The 15,618-nt window shown below is 43.3% G+C and overlaps 1 protein-coding gene across 2 annotated transcripts in view; it reads right to left on the bottom strand.

Moving 5' to 3' along the window:
- Positions 1-15,618, bottom strand: part of LY96 (lymphocyte antigen 96) — a 327,458-nt gene that overhangs the window by 179,872 nt on the left and 131,968 nt on the right. For both annotated transcript variants that reach the window (XM_069621219.1, XM_069621218.1), the window contains exon 3: positions 7,666-7,794. In XM_069621219.1, the coding sequence (XP_069477320.1) occupies positions 7,666-7,794 (129 nt within the window). The remainder of the gene's footprint in view (positions 1-7,665; positions 7,795-15,618) is intronic.

Below are 15,618 nucleotides of genomic sequence, written 5' to 3'. Positions count from 1 at the left end.
AGCTTCCTTAACGTTTGCCAAAGGTTAGAATTTTTAGTCTTACTTTTGTTGATTTCCAGATGGGTATTGGCAATGTTTTTGGCAAAATTTGACAGCTGTCTCTGGAGACCAGTAGCTGTTTGACCAAGTAGTATGATATCGTCTGCATAAAGCAGTTTTGAAATTTTACTTTTGCCTAGCTGTGGAGGGAAGGATCTCACCTCTTTTTCCGAGTCTTTGAAGTCTCCCATGTAAGACAGGAAGAGGGCTGGAGCCAAGGTGCATCCCTGTTTGACTCCGCGGTTTGTTGGTATTGCTGCAGAAAATAAGCCTTGGTTATTTAATCGTACCTGCATTCTGGGGTTTTTATGTAGCGATATTATCGGCTGCAGGATTTCTTCTGGGCATCTCCACGTTCGTAGTTTTTCCCACAGGATATGCCTGTTGACTTGATCAAAGGCCTGGCTTAGATCTATAAATGCCAGGTAGAGTCGGGTACCTCTTGTCATGACCTTTCCCTTTAGGACACTAAGGATCAGGATGTTTGTTGTAGTGCCCATATTTTTCTTAAACCTGACTGGAAAGGATCTTCACATTCTGCTTTTCGTGATCAGTTTTGAAAATGACGAAGTAAGAGAGAGCCGTATACCTTGCCAATCACATCCAGTAATGCGATGGGCCGAAAATTTGCAGGGTTTTCCCTGCTTCCTTTTTTGTATATAGGAACCACCACGGACGATGTCCAAGAGTCCGGGAGAAGCTTTGTTTCTGCACAGCGTTCGAAGACCAGGCTGATAAAGACAGACCATTCCTCCGGATGTTTTTTCAATTTGATGTTTGAAAGGCCATCAGGTCCAGGAACTCTGGAGTTTTTGCGTTTTCGTATTACTTCCAGAATGTCTGACTTGTTGTGGAGTTTTACCCATGGTGGCTCCTCTCTGTGGCTTTCATGGTCGTTTTCTTCATTCCGGAGGTCAAGATCTTAACTCGCACCTAGAAATAGATTTTTGTAGTGGGCTATCCATGTTTCTTCGGATATGGAGGTGGTTAGTATGTTGTTTGTTTGGTGGTCCATAGATCTGATTAATGCCCAAAATTTCCGGGAATTTTTCCCGCATAGCTGTTTTAACATCTCTTCCGAGTCGTTTTGATGTAAAGTAAGGCAGTGATTTTTCAGCCAGGCTTTGTAGTTTTTGGATGCCACCAAGAAAGCTTTTCTTTTTTCCGGAGTATTGTCTCGTGCTGCCGCTCTTTTTGCTGCTCTCACTAGTGTTTTTTGACTACCAGGATGGTATTATATTTGTGAGCACAGGCTTCCGGTCTTGGCCTATTGGTTGCTGTCGAGTTTTTAAATGTGATAAGGAGTGAGCAATAATCCGGCTTGATGTTGGTTTGATTTGAGCGCCCCATCAGATGGAAGTTAGTTGCTAGTTTGCAGATGTTGTTAGCACTCAACGTCAGCCGTTTTCGATTGTTGGTTACTTCCAGCTCAAAGTCTATTGATTGGGGTAATTTCCTGTGGCCAATCCATGTTGCAGCCAGAAGGTTGTGATCGATGGCTGCAGTTTGTATTACGTCAAGGGAAGTTATTGTGGGAATTAGGGAGCGGGAGACAAAGATATAGTCAATTGTAGCTGTTGTTTTTTCAAATTCCCAAGTCGGCAGGTGATTTTCTTTGGCGTAAACACTGTCCAGGTTAACCAGTTCCCTTGAATCCATCAGGGTAAGCCACGCACGGCCACGGTCCTCTGCCAAGGTGATTTGTGGTGAGGGATTTTTCTTAGTGCAGACTGCATTAAGATCTCCACATATAATTAGGTAGGAGACCTGGTGCTTGATGTAGGACCGATCTATCTTGTTTTCCAGCAATGTGATGAAGTTTTCATTCAAAATAGCTTCTGGGTTCCAGTAGGTGTTAATGATGGTGGCTAATACTGTTCTGATCTTCCCGTTTTCCGTATTCTGTTGGTTCCATGTAACTAGCACCGTTAGTAGGAATAATGATGTTGTGAGGATTTCTTTCACTGAGATTCCTTTTCCCAGCCGAATAGCTGTTATGATGCCAGAGAACGGACGTCCTCTTATTCCTTTATTTGCCAGTGCATGTGCTAGTTCGTATCCATCTAGGGTTGGTTTTGCCATTAACCATGTTTCCTGGAAGCACAGGATATCGAAGTTGGCCAGGTTTACATCACCAGGAACTGTCAGGTGGGAAAAGCCCTAAGTATTCCATGAGCCCAATCGAAATGTTGTCGCTTCTAGCTTTTGTTGCGTAGTTCGAGTGGCCGTTGATGGAATCAGGGATTGCTATTTTCGGTTTGCTGACAGGGCTTTCGGGATCCATGCCCACAGTTGTTTTAGGGAGGTCGAGTTGGTTTGATCTTGTGCGTTTTTTTCTATTGTGGCAGGGACCTGCACCAATGTTCTTTTGATTGAGGTTAAGGGTCCCAAAGGCCGTCTTTTTGATTTGTCCTCGGCCATTGGCAATGAGGCTTCTTCATCTGTCCCACTCCTTTGAGTTACGATCGATGTACTGTTGTATGAGCTGGAGATTCTGTCCCTCTTTTCCCTTCCTGATTGCTTCTGGTCGGGACTTGAGATTTCTAGATGTCCCTTTGGGTGTGGTTTCGAACTGTAGAAGCTGGTCTTTGTGGATCGACCAGTGGTGTTGTCTTCTCTGTTTGGTGTCCTCCTCATATAACGCTGCGGGGACTTCGGGGTTTGTTGGGAGCTCTTGATTTCCGTTAGGTTATATCCCAGTTTGAGTAATTTATCTGATGCATCTCGCAGCTTTTGTATAACTCTTCCAGACGTGATATGCAGAAGGGTTGTTGCTTGCTTTCCTTCATGAGTTGGTTCGACTCGTATTAGATCTTCTGTTCTTATTGAAAAGAGGGTGGATACACTGTTGAACAGTTTTAAAACTGTTCTTCTGTTTAAAATGACGTGTTCTTGACTGTCCCCCAATTGTTCTATTTTAAATGCCGGTCGAGTTTTACCCACCCTTTGTTGTAGGGCGTCTTTGCCTCTGTTTCGTTTTCTTTCTTCTTTGGGCCGCCTGTTACCTGGGGTCGGCCGCACTTCCAAGTGTACATAGTTGCTGTACCTCCATGGGGGGGGGTACTCCGTCTGGTTTCCGTGGAGTCCGTTCTGTCCGGATGCTTGTAGGACATTGAGGTAGCCGCCTTAGATCGGTAGTGTCGTGAAGAGTCTCTAGAGGAACCTTCCTGTGGTTTAGATGTATGCACTGTTTGTCCCCACTCTTTGCTGTTAGTTGTCTTCTTACATCTGTTTTCCAACGTGAGGAAAGGTTGGTCCTTGATTTCCTCTTTCGTTGGGCTTAGGTTCTGCTGACTCGTCCTCGCCAGGGCGGGGTTGGTACAGGGGAGAAAGGCTGAGCCCCCATTATCTGAAGGTAGATCTTCAAGGTGTTGTCTTATGTTTATAAGTGCTTCTTCCTCCAGGAATTCCTCTGTCGTTTTCGGAGATCCGGTGGAGCTTGCTGTCGTCGTTAAGTCGACATAGGTGTGGCTAATCAAGTCATTAGGTTTGTTTAATTGGTTATTTTCCCTTGTTTTTTTCTCTGCAGTGATTTTACTTGCAGTAGCGGTTTTGGGCTGAACTTTCTTCTCTGTAGGAGGCAAGCAGAAGACCAGCTGTTTTTTCCCTGTTTGTTGGTCCTTGGTTGTTTTCTTTGGCTGGTCGAAGATGACAAAGTCCCTGTTGGCCGTGGACTCTGTCTCTGGTACAGTGGTTTTTTCCAGGGCCGCTGTAGATAGAAACAGTACTTCTTCACTGACGCAGTTGTTTTTTATTGACCGCGCTTTCTGAGCTTCAGGCTTCCTCTTGTCAATCAGACAACTGATCGGGGCAGTATTTTTCGTGAGGTCTATTGACTGGGTGTTTGGTATGTGGTCTGTGGCCGTCTCAGTTTGACCATTGGTCTCGGGTGCTAAAGCTTTAAGGTTTTCTTCCAAGACCTTTGGAGTTTGACAGGCTACTGACTTAGTTGTTGTGGACCTTGTCAGTTGGTTGTGCAGAAGATCTTCTTGTCGATGGGAATGTGGTTCTGATGGTATCTCTTTGGCTTGAACTCTTGGCTTTACTTCCGTCACCATGATGTATCCCTCCAAGTATTGGAGTTTAGTTAACATAATAGCTGATAGGGTGCTATGATCTTTTAGCGTATCGTTTAGGGACTTGTATAGTTTTGTGAACGGTGCCAGTGCTATGCTCACTGCAGACATGATAGCAAATATGTCCAGTTTCTTTTTTGGGGAGTCTGTATTTGCGATAGATGGGGGGTCGCTCAGCCTTTAGGATCGATATGGGGGGACTGGTGTTGACGATTGTGAGTCCCTTCTTGGTGGTCGCATGTGGGATGGTGTTTGCTCCCTTAAAGGTGTTTGGACTTTGCGATTGGATTTGTTTTGCAGGTCAACTTGTGAGGTATCTAGTTCTTTAGTGGCTTCATTCCTTCCATTTTTGTTTTTTTCCGACGTATCAGGCTCCAGAGTGATTGGGTCTGGTACCTCGCTCACGGGGACTGTCGTGCGCTCTGGTTCCAGTTGCGAAGCTGCGTTAATGATGGGTTCGCCGGACTCTAGGTCGGTGGTCGTTGGTGTAAATTCGTTTTATCGCTCCTTCTGCAACCCACTATATTCTAGTTGTGGGGAGTTGATGGTACATGGCTTTTGTAGTCTTTGGCGCTCCTCCAGTAAGGCCAATTGAGGATTTGGCGGCTCTCTATATTCTGGCTGAGCCGCGTCAGAAACCGGTTGTGTGCCGGCAATCTCTGAGTCAATGTCTTGGTGAGGTTCCGTGACTTCGGTAGTAAATACTACCTCTAGCATTTCACTGTCTGTAATTTTGTTTATTCTTTCAAATTTGCGTTTGTGCTGCTTTCCAAAAAAAAAGTCCTTTAAGCTATGTAAAGAGCTTGATTTCCTGGAGTCTATGTTTATACCCTTTTCTTGTTGGGTGATTTTCTTTTTTGTACAGGAGGTCGATGTGTTTAGATTTTTTGTATGCTGCCCCTGGGTTTGTCACTTTTTTGTTCCCACACTCGGTTTCTCCGAGTGTCCCACAGTTCGAATTTTTGATGAGCGTTGTGCTCTTTTCCATTTTTTCTTATTTGAGCCCTCCTCCATTGATGTTTTTTTTTTTTCGTGTTCGGTGAAAATGCAACATCCGAACAGCTGCTATTGTTGTCAAGGCCCTGCCAAGCGTTTTCTTGATCAGATGTAGTCCTTCTACTTGGTTTAGGGACCTGGAAAGCCGGGGCTGGCATCGTCCAGTCCCGAGGGGGGGCATGGACTTGGATTTGGACATCGAGGGTCACTCGTTGGGGGAGTGCGGTTGGGTTGTGCGCTTCTCTTTTGTCCAGGGAACTGTCAGTGGTGGTTGCACTCGAGGGATTAGCATCCTCTACGATACTCAGAAGCTGAGCCTCCGTACTGCGCTCGTCAATTCCATTTTCGAGTTCTTGGTCTCCCGCGTCAGCAACCCCCTCGCATCCTCGGGGGTGCTGGCTGGCCGGCGATCTTCGCCGGAACCTCTTGTCTCTTCCCACACTTCCTCCGCTTGCATGGTTGCCACGGGCCCGCCCCTGACGCTCGACGCCCGCTGTCCTCCGACAGACTGGGCGGAGCCTTTGGTCATGGGAGACCGTCTCTCGCAGGAATCGAAGAAAGGGGGAGAACGAGGTAAGGAGTCTTTTTTCTCTGACTTGTTTGCTGGCTGCTGTCTTCCCGGTGGCCTCATGGGGTCCTCTAAGGAGCCTAGCTCAGAGCTCGGCTCCGGGAACAGGGATCCCGTGCCCCGGTCCAGCTGTGCATGTAGACGAACTTCGTCACGTTTGTCGTGGTGGCTTGGGGTAGTAGTTGAGGACGGGAGGGCAATGTTCAGCCTGGGTTTTTTTTGTAGTTTGCAAGGTCTTTGAATTTACCTTCGCATTTCTATTCAAAACGTTGGGTGTTACAGCCGGCGTTTCCGCTTGTTTTTCCTCTGGCACGGCGTTTCCCTTGGCAGATGTTGTTGTCCTTACGTCCGCTTCGGGTTTGAAACTCCGGAGTTGGCGACCTTCAGCTGCCAGGCTCAGCGGGGTTGCGTCTATGGCGTCCATGACGGCCATAGACTGCCAAGACTGCTTCTACTCTGCCACCTACTCCGTGGCCGCTCTGCGGCTGAATGGGGTTTTTGTAAATGCTCCTTCCCCAGCACTCGCAGTGAAGACAGTAGACAGACTGTCAGGTTCGGATTCAGGAAGCGAGTAGCAGGGACTGCCAAGACTGCGTCTACTCTGCCGCCTACTCCGCGGCCGCTCCGCGGCTGAATGGGGTTTTTGTAAATGCTCCTCCCCCAGCACTCGCCTTGAACACCGTAGACAGACTGTCAGGTTCGATTCAGGAAGCGAGTAGCACAGACTGCCAAGACTGCTTCTGCTCTGCCCTATATGACATATACATATCTAAATTAGGGTCCCCAAACTGTTAAATCTTGTTGATGTGCTTACTATACAAATGATTGCATGCCATTGGAAATGTTCAGATAAATGACTTTAAAGGCATGTTATAATTCAATTTGTGCAACCCAAAGAACTGAAAGATGGAATGCAAAATCTGTATATGATTTGTGCATTCATGAGATTAAAGGGTAAATGTTGATAATTGTTCAATCTACACTAAATCATTGATTATTTCTATGAGCCAAGAAAAGAAAATGCTGAGGTACCAATACCTCCATAAAGAGTATTACATATAAATACACATTATTAGATACATGTACTAATACTTTAGTTTACTTGTCATACGCTGTGTCATATTTGATTGGCTATATTTGAATCATTGTTTTACTTTATATTCTTAATTTGATATTGCATGGGACATTTCTTCTTATTCTCATTTTTCTGAATAATGATGTCTCTTACCTCTGCTTTACTTTGAATAGTAACAATTGTTCATTGTACAATACCCCACTTTTAGACCCTTTTTTACATTATTTATTTTTCTTTGTACTACGTGCATGTTGGCAATAGTATCCATTCATTACATATAATATGCAATGATTGTGTGTCTTTTGTCCTTACATATTTAATATTGTTCTTATTATGTAAAATAGTTTTATTGTATTTGTTTATATCATTTATAGTTTGAGTTTGAGGTTTACCACTAAGTTATCATTATTAGGCCTTTCTAGATATTGGCTATGGTATCAGTAAAGTGTACGTATTATTCATAATTCTCAAGTTGATAAGTGGTATTGTTTATGCTTTGTTTCTATTTACTAATTGATCAGCTTATATATGTATTCTTATACATTGTAAATATCAATACATATATATTTAATAGACATTAGCCAGGCAACTGGACAGATTGCATGTGTCTGTAAGGTTGTAGGCCTTCAGATTGTATCCTGTTCTATTCGATGACCCAAGTGTAACTGGTTTTAGATTAGAATCGAAAAACTCAGTAAGGGTACTGTCTTATTCACAGCCACCTGCAGCCAATTAAATTCGGAAATAGTGGAATTAATTGTACATTTCTCTGGTTTCCTCACGTTTATAGTTTTTATAGCATATCCAAAGCCAAGTCAAACACTTTAAACATCGTTATCATACAAAAACACCAATTAGCTATGTTGGTATGGATAAAACAGCAACGGTGATGAAAATATGGAGACACCTACCTCCTTTCAGACTTCCACAGAATTCAAATTCATCATCGGTTCCCGTGCATAAAACATAAGTGTGGTCCGACACTTTCAAAGTGTTATACCATATAGCCACGGTCCAGTACATGTTATTTACATCAAAACCTACAAAAAGAAAAATATGAGTCACTATCATTCTCACAATATATTGCTCTTTCACCTAAAGGTGAAACTGTACTGATGTAATATGATAATACTCATATGTTTATATGAGAGCTCTGTGGAAGTATGCAGTGTTGTGTTGTTACTTGAGTAATTTCTCTGGCGTTTGTGACCAGCGTGCACTGCCTGTTTGCTGTGACTGTTGGATTTACCTGCTAGATCATAGACACGCCCAGTTGTCTTGGTGAGTGGAAATGGATGGCACTAATGCAAAATAAGACCATAATTCTATTTGCCACTGGAGTGTTGAAGTAATTCTATTTATGGATAGGCGGAGAAGAGGCCAGGAGATGAGACTAGAAAAGTCTGCAGAGGTTTGCTGCCAGTTGGGTGGCATCAAGCAAGCTGCCCAGGGAGTTGAAACTATAAAAGTTATGATAAAGAAAGAAGGCACTCCACAGTGGCACTAAACCCTATCCAAGGTTCTATAAAAGATTGCCGACTTTATTTTGCTGACTTAGATTTTTGGCGTTTTGTTTTACTGACTTTTCCAATTCTTTTACTGCAAAATGAGGGGGGAAACCCACTTGCACCTCTAACCCACATATATACCATCTGGAAACAAAATTGGTAAACATTAATTCAGTGAAAGTGTAGGTCGGCTAGATCCTATCCATGCCACAATGGCCTCTGGATGAGACATGGTCTGTAATCCACACCATGCCAAGCAAAGCTATACATGTTTAAGCTATGTTATGTTACAAATAGCGTTTGTACTACAACAACCCACCGCCATAGTGGCCTTTCAGAGCCAAGGTTTGTGTAGAGCGCCGTATTCTGCTTGCATCTGGAGTATCCAGACCATGGTCTGAGGGGGAGTGTGTACAAACAGAATAAGTTCTTATATGAAGGAACTCCCGCCCCCTGCACACTATCACAGGCTCCTCTAATAGAGCCAAATAGTCAGGATATAACTTGTATTCACCCAGTGGGTGAATTGTGTCTGTTCAATACTCTGTTATTCCAATATTAAGGTAGACAATACATTTAGGATTTCTTAATGACAAGCATCTGTACAATTTTCTTTGTTTCCTTCATAAGTTGTTTTATTTTTCAAAAGTGGTCCAATGCGTTTCGAGAAAAACATCTCTTCTTCAGGCTATATACATTCAAAATATCAATCCAATCTTAGAAAGAATTACAGAAAACATCAAGTTACTGTCTTTATATGAATTATCCCACTCAATGGGGATTCAAAGTAGATACTTTTTCGTGCACATGAGGACCGAATCCTAAATCTCCTAAAACATCCACTGTGTTCATTCCTCTGTCCAGCTGATACATATAAATATCACTTTTTCAGATATGAATAATCATTATTGTATTTGTACACCAAAAAGAAATTTCGAAGTATGCATTGTAATTTGTCTACTCACTAAAATAAGGTACTCAAGTGAGTACATTTAGAAGAACAAGAAGTTTTATCCCTATATAGGTAAGTATATTGACCAGTGCCAGTTATAGTCTCTCAGATTGATGATTGTCAGAGAAAGAATATAGACGTGTAAGATAAAGATGGACTGAAATCTAAAGTAAATCAGGTAAGTGTTAAAGAGCCAATAACGAGTTGAATATCAAGGGTGAGAAATCTTACCAAGTGGAGTGAGTACAAGTTCACATTCTCTGTTTGGGCTGATGCAGGCTAACTGCACGGATCCACTTATGGAGGGTTGATACCTCACAGCGGGTATCTCAGAAGGGGTAGTCAAAATCTGAAGAACAAGAATGAAGTACTTAAAATGTATGCCACAGGGCTCAAGTAGGTTATAGAGCAATTCTATAGTGAAGAGGAGGGACCTAGGTCAAGTGGTCGCTTACCCAAAATGTGTGGATTAGTGGTGGAGCTCCTTCCTCGCTAGTCCGTGGATGTGGAGGTTTAGAAAATGGCGGTCATTTAAAGTGGCGCCTACTAGTGACGTCATCATGTCGGAAGCGTGCCGTGATGTCACTGGAAACACATCCGAATGAAATGAGAAATTAAATGGAAATGTAGCTAAATGTACATAAAGGTATTTGATATGGGGGCTAGTTGTGTATATGAACCCCCGTGAGTGTGTAACCACTTGGGGCTCATGTTTTTGTGTGGCGTCATCACGCTAATGTGTGCGCTGACATCACCAATGTTTACTTTTTAGAGAAAAATAGTGATTCGATGTAATTAGCGTGATGCTGCTATGACGTCTAAATCATAAATGTGGATTCACTCAATAAACACTCTGAACAAGGGTTAGTGTGACAGTGAGCAACGTTGTACAAGATGCGGTAATGATTTCTTGAGCATTCTTAACAGTTACCATTCAAGAATTAAGGAATTTACAAGAAATGTCTGTCTCTGTTGGGGAGACTTACAGTCTAGGTCAAACTCAGATATGTACAAATCGTGTTACTATGATCAAATAATCCACTGCCATGTTTGACCGTCACCTCATGTGTAATACATAGAAAGTCAATGCCACAGTACCTCTGTCACTCCTAAGGAGTACATGGGGCACATGTAATTGTTTGGTGTCGTCACGCCAATGCATGTGGTGACGTCACCAATGTTCACTTAAAGTAAAATTAAGAAAAAGTAAGAACAATTCAGTGAAATTCACGAAATGATGCAGCCAGCATAAGGCTGGTGCGTTACATTTTTCTACAAGTGGATACACCTGACAGAAATAGGTGAATAGGCTCATTCTGGATATGTCAAAATAATGTACGATGATATACCATGATCAGTGAGTAACAGACATGTTTAACAATCACCTCATATGTCAAAATCAAAGGGTAGGAGGTCAAGGCCTCTGTGTCTCTGTCTCTCCTAGGAAGACTTACAATCTTTGCGGGTCCTCCACTAATGGAAGAAAAAGTGGTTGGAGATGATATGTTTGTACTGACCTTTAGGTCAACCAATCGTATTATGGGTACCTCATATGTCTACAGAAATGGCCCCAGGTAAAAGTCCTAATTTAGGCCCAAGGGTGTCATTGAGTCTAATTTATGTATCCAATAGAGCTCTCTTTGTGCCAATCTTTTGGCCAAGTCTCCTCCTCTTGGGGATGTCCTGACCACTTCCAGTATCGCTAACCGTAATTGGGCTATGGTATGGCCATTTTCTTTAAAATGTCTGGCTACTGGGGATTTGATATTGCCTGTTCTTATATTGGACTTATGTTCGGTCCAACGTGCGCTTGCTTTTCTTATGGTTTTCCCCACATAGAATTTGCTGCATGGGCATTTGAGTGCGTAGACCACATTTTTACTTTCGCAGGTTGCAAAGTCATTCAACAGTATCTTCTTGCCACTGTTGGGGTGTCTTATGTGGTCACCTTTGATGAGGTTAGAACAATGTTGACAATTGAGGCAGGCAAAGGTGCCCTTCTTCTGTTTCCTTAGAACGGTTTGTGTGGATTTTTTTGTTCTCTCAGCCCTGATAATGCTATCTTTGAAATTTTTGCCCCTCTTATAGGCCAGCATCGGCAGTTCTGGGAACAATTTATTGAGTTTGGGCATTGATCTGATCAAGTCCCAATTCTTGTTGATCACTCTTTTGACTTGATAACTCAGGCTGGAATATTTGAGGGTATGTATTAGCCTTGTTGTTTCTTTCTTAGGTCTCTCCTGAAGTAGATTTTCTCTACTTATTGTGTTGGAGCGCAATATGGCTTTCTCTATAGTTTCATCTGGAAATCCCCTTGCTTTGAACCTTCCTTTCATATTTCCTTGTTCTGCTAGTAATATTTGAGTTGAGGCTCTGACGTGATCTTTTTTAACTGAAGAAATTGGCTGTATGGTAGGTTGTCTTTCAAGTGAAGAGGGTGAAAGCTTCCAAAATGTAAGACACTGTTGACATCAGTGGGTTTTCTGTAGATGTTTGTACTGAATTCTGTGTTCTTTCTTTCCACTTGTACATCTAAGAAATGGACACCTGGGTTGCCAATATCCAACGTAAATGTGATGCCCTCCTGGCGAGTGTTAAGGTATATCAGGAATTCTAGTAATTCGTCAGGGGATCCTTGCCATATTCCAAAAATGTCGTCGATGAAACGTTTCCAGAATTTTATCTTATTCTTCCATGGTTCTTTATTCAATACAAAATTGTGTTCAAAGTGAAACATGGAGATGTTTGCGTAGGATGCTGCTACCGGAGAGCCCATAGAGGTTCCTGATATTTGAAGGTAATATTTGCTGTTGAATCTGAGGTAGTTGTTATAAAGGATAATCCTGATTAGTTCAATTTGAAAGACCTTATGGATAAGTGTGGTATCTAGTCTGAGAAGAAACCACTCCAACACCTCAATGCCACTCTGGTGCGGTATCGATGTGTATAAGCTGTTGACGTCAAGTGTAAATAGTATCAGTTCACTGTCATTGGTTTTTAGTTCAGTTAATAGTCGCAGAAAATGCGCTGTATCCTTTAGGTGCGTGGAGGTTTTTTGTACTAAAGGTTGTAGAGCCTTGTCCAAGTAGATGGCAAGTGGGTGAAAGATACTTTTGGTACCTGCTACTATTGGTCAGACTGGTGGATTTCTGAGATTCTTGTGGACCTTTGGGAGTGCGTAGAAGACCGGAGTTATTGGACATTTTTTTATTAGAAAGTCTCTTGTGTGTTCCGATATCCAGTCTGAATCGTAAGCTTTTTCAATTGTATCCTTTATTAAGGTACTGATAGACATAATGGGATCGTTGTCTAGTTTTAGATATGTTCGTTGATCCTCAAGTAGTTTGAGACATCCTTCATTGTAGAAGTCAGTGTCCATTAGGACTAGAGCTCCCCCTTTGTCCGCTGGTTTGAGTGTTACTGTAATGTCCTGGGATAGTTCTTTAATTAGTTTAAGTTGATGGCTCCTGATGTTCATTTTCTTGTAGTTACTGTATTTCAATCTTTTTAGATCTTTTTTAGTTTTTAAATTGAAAAGATTTATGACAGGATGGTTAATCTGAGGGTGAAATGTGCTTTTGTTTCTCATCTCTAGGAAGTCTGTTTTGGGTCTCTGTTCAATTATATCTGTGAGCCCGTCAAAGAATACTTTAAGTTCCATCTTTCTGATGAGTTTGAAAAGGTTAACCTCTTCTTCAAAGTTGCTCGTATTGTTTGTGGGTATGAAGGAAATGCCTAGATTCAAAGTGTCCATCTGACTTTTCGTGAGTATCTTTTTAGAAATGTTCAAAATTATAGAGCCGGTTACTTGTGCTTCTGTCTTTGTTTTCTTTTTCCCTCTACGTGTCTGTCTCCTCCTAAAAAAGGAACCTCAGGTGGGTTTGTGGTAGAGGGACCTGGTTGTGTTAGTATTGTTGGTGTTGTTGTTCCTTCTGTAGGTCTTGGTCTCACTGTTGTTGGTGTTGTTATTCCTTCTGTGGGTCTTGGTCTCCCTGGGCTCCCAACTGTGGTTCTATCCACGTTTTCTCTTTCCCCACTTGTAGGATCACTGCTATCCGAGCTATTCGTAGGTCCTTGTGGTCTGGTTGGTCTAGAAGTATGGGGTCTTGAGTTTTGAGTAGAGAAATGAGTAGAGAAATGGGAAAAATTGATCCCGATTTAGACAAACATCAAGTATTAGGAGAGACAGAAGACCGGATAAGGGAGAGGGATATTGTTTGATATAGTTTGGGTGTGTGTCAGCCTAGCTCATCTAGCTCAGATAAGGAAAGCACATTTTAGTGGGCAATTTTTTTAAAATTTAACATTTTATTAAAGTATTTCAGAAACAAAAACACATTGACATAAGCATAGCATGATAGAGCATATAGAGTACAGAAATTCTGCCAGCGTAGAAAGCACATGGAATCGGTCGGTACACCCTCCTCCCTCCCCTCAGCCTTTCACATAGGTCAGCCTTGTAGCCAACGGGTTAATGGAGGTCTTTTGGTGAGAGCTGGGAATTGTTCAGAGTAGTCCATAAAGGGGGCCCAGGTAGTCAGGAAATGGTTCAGGTTTCCTGTGCGAATGGCTGTGATGTTTTCTGCCACTGCGATTTCCTAGCATTTAGACCACCACAGTGGGATCGATGGGCCTTCCGCATGCTTCCAAAGTCGAGCCATTGCCACCTTTGCCACTAGCAGGAGGTGTGTGCGGAGCCGAGAAGCTTGTCCCAAGAGTGGGAATTCCGCTCGCCCTTTATCCCCCAAGAGTATGATGCCGGGACAGAGTCTGCTTTCGGACAGGTCCACAGCAAGTGGAATAGATTGCCCTCGGATGAGCATCCTCACCAGCAGTTTCGGGATATTGCAGAATTAGATATTCAGTTGGGCGGGGTGATGTAGTACCTGTAACATAGTTTACTTCCACCTTCTCCGTTTGTAATATATTGCGTGCTCTTGTGTAGTCATCCCCAAATCTTTCCCCAATCAGCCAACTTAATTTCCCGGCCCAAGTCCCTCTCCCATTCAAGCATGTACTTATCTTTTTTCCCAGGGTCGGCTCTATCTAGGAGACGATAGAGAGTCGAGATCCTTCCCCTGGGTGCTGCTGCAGTTAAGGAGAGTTCCAATGCAGTTAGGCCTCTGCCCCACTCTCTCTAACTGATTTACGGGCAACCCAATGTAGGAGTTGGACACAGTGGAACCGCTCCGCCTCCCCCCCCCCGAATCTCTCCTTACAACCCTCGAATGTGATGGGAGAGCCCCTTTCTAAGAAGTCTGACAGCTCTTCCAGACCACCCTCCTTCCATGATAAGAAGCTGTGCGGGGGATTCCCTGGTGTAAAATCAGAGTTATACCAGAAAGGAGTGAGAAGGCTCCTTGAACCTCTAATGCCCCATTTCCTTGCTGCAGCTTTCCAGCAGCAAACTGTGACAATTGTAGTCGTGAGTGGGCCCTGGTCAGTCTGGTCTCTGATAGTGTGTAGGTGGGGTAGCCCTGATAGGGGAGCAGGGCACCAGGCCTCTTCCAGCTGCCTCCATAATGGTTGATTGGTGGATAGAGTCCAGGTGTACGCTGTTAGGGAGATTTCTCACACAAGTGCTAAATTCCCTCTACCTTAGAGCCCTCCAGCTCTTTTGCTATATTTTAGGGCTTAGAACTTTTCATTTTCAATGTGTTTTACTTTTGGAGTTTTAAAACAACTCCATAGGGATCATCTTTTTCTGTGTGTCACACAGCACCTTCAGTGCAGTGGCACAGGGTTGTCTTTCAGACTTCCCAAGGTTTAAATACCTTCTCTGGGACGGACTACCGTCTCCCAGAGCATGTAAAGTTAAATTGACTTTACTAGTCTCTTTAAATTTACTGACCCAGCACACACTATCTTCCTATAGAGTGCTGGAGGGGTTGCCTAGCTTCCCCTGAGTCAAAACACTTATGTAACAGTAAGATGTTACCCTTTCCTACTTTAAATGGCTGGTGGCAGTGGTTTAGATCAAACTACCATGATTTTTCCCGACCGCTAACAACGGTAGCAAAAAATCGTGTCAGCCATGTTTTTCAATGTGGCGCCCAAGACCTATCTGTAAAAACTGACTCCGGTCATCTTTTTTCGCCATTTCTTTTAGGAAAGGTCCTACTTGTGTGCGTCTCTGCGCGCCAAAGCAGGTTTGTCCCTTTATTTGTTGGTCTTTGGCGGGCTTCAGTGCTGAAGCCCTCCTCTGGCGCCAGGATGTCTGGGGTGAACAGGATGTGAAGAAGGTGCCCGAAACTCCCTGTGCTTAGTCTCCTAGGAGACCTGAATGCACTCTTGCGTGATTGGCCGGCTGACTGTCCGGTAATGACAGCCACCCTGCTGTGTGAGTGACAGCCAGGCTGGAATGAATGGGGGAAAACTGTTTAAAAGCAGGTCGCTGGGACTTG

This window comes from Ambystoma mexicanum, chromosome 5q (genome assembly GCF_040938575.1).
Source record: "Ambystoma mexicanum isolate Mex_15411 chromosome 5q, UKY_AmexF1_1, whole genome shotgun sequence".
NCBI lineage: Eukaryota > Metazoa > Chordata > Amphibia > Caudata > Ambystomatidae > Ambystoma > Ambystoma mexicanum.
The sequence above is the reverse complement of the archived record's forward strand: the minus strand, read 5'-3'. Positions and strand labels throughout refer to the sequence as shown.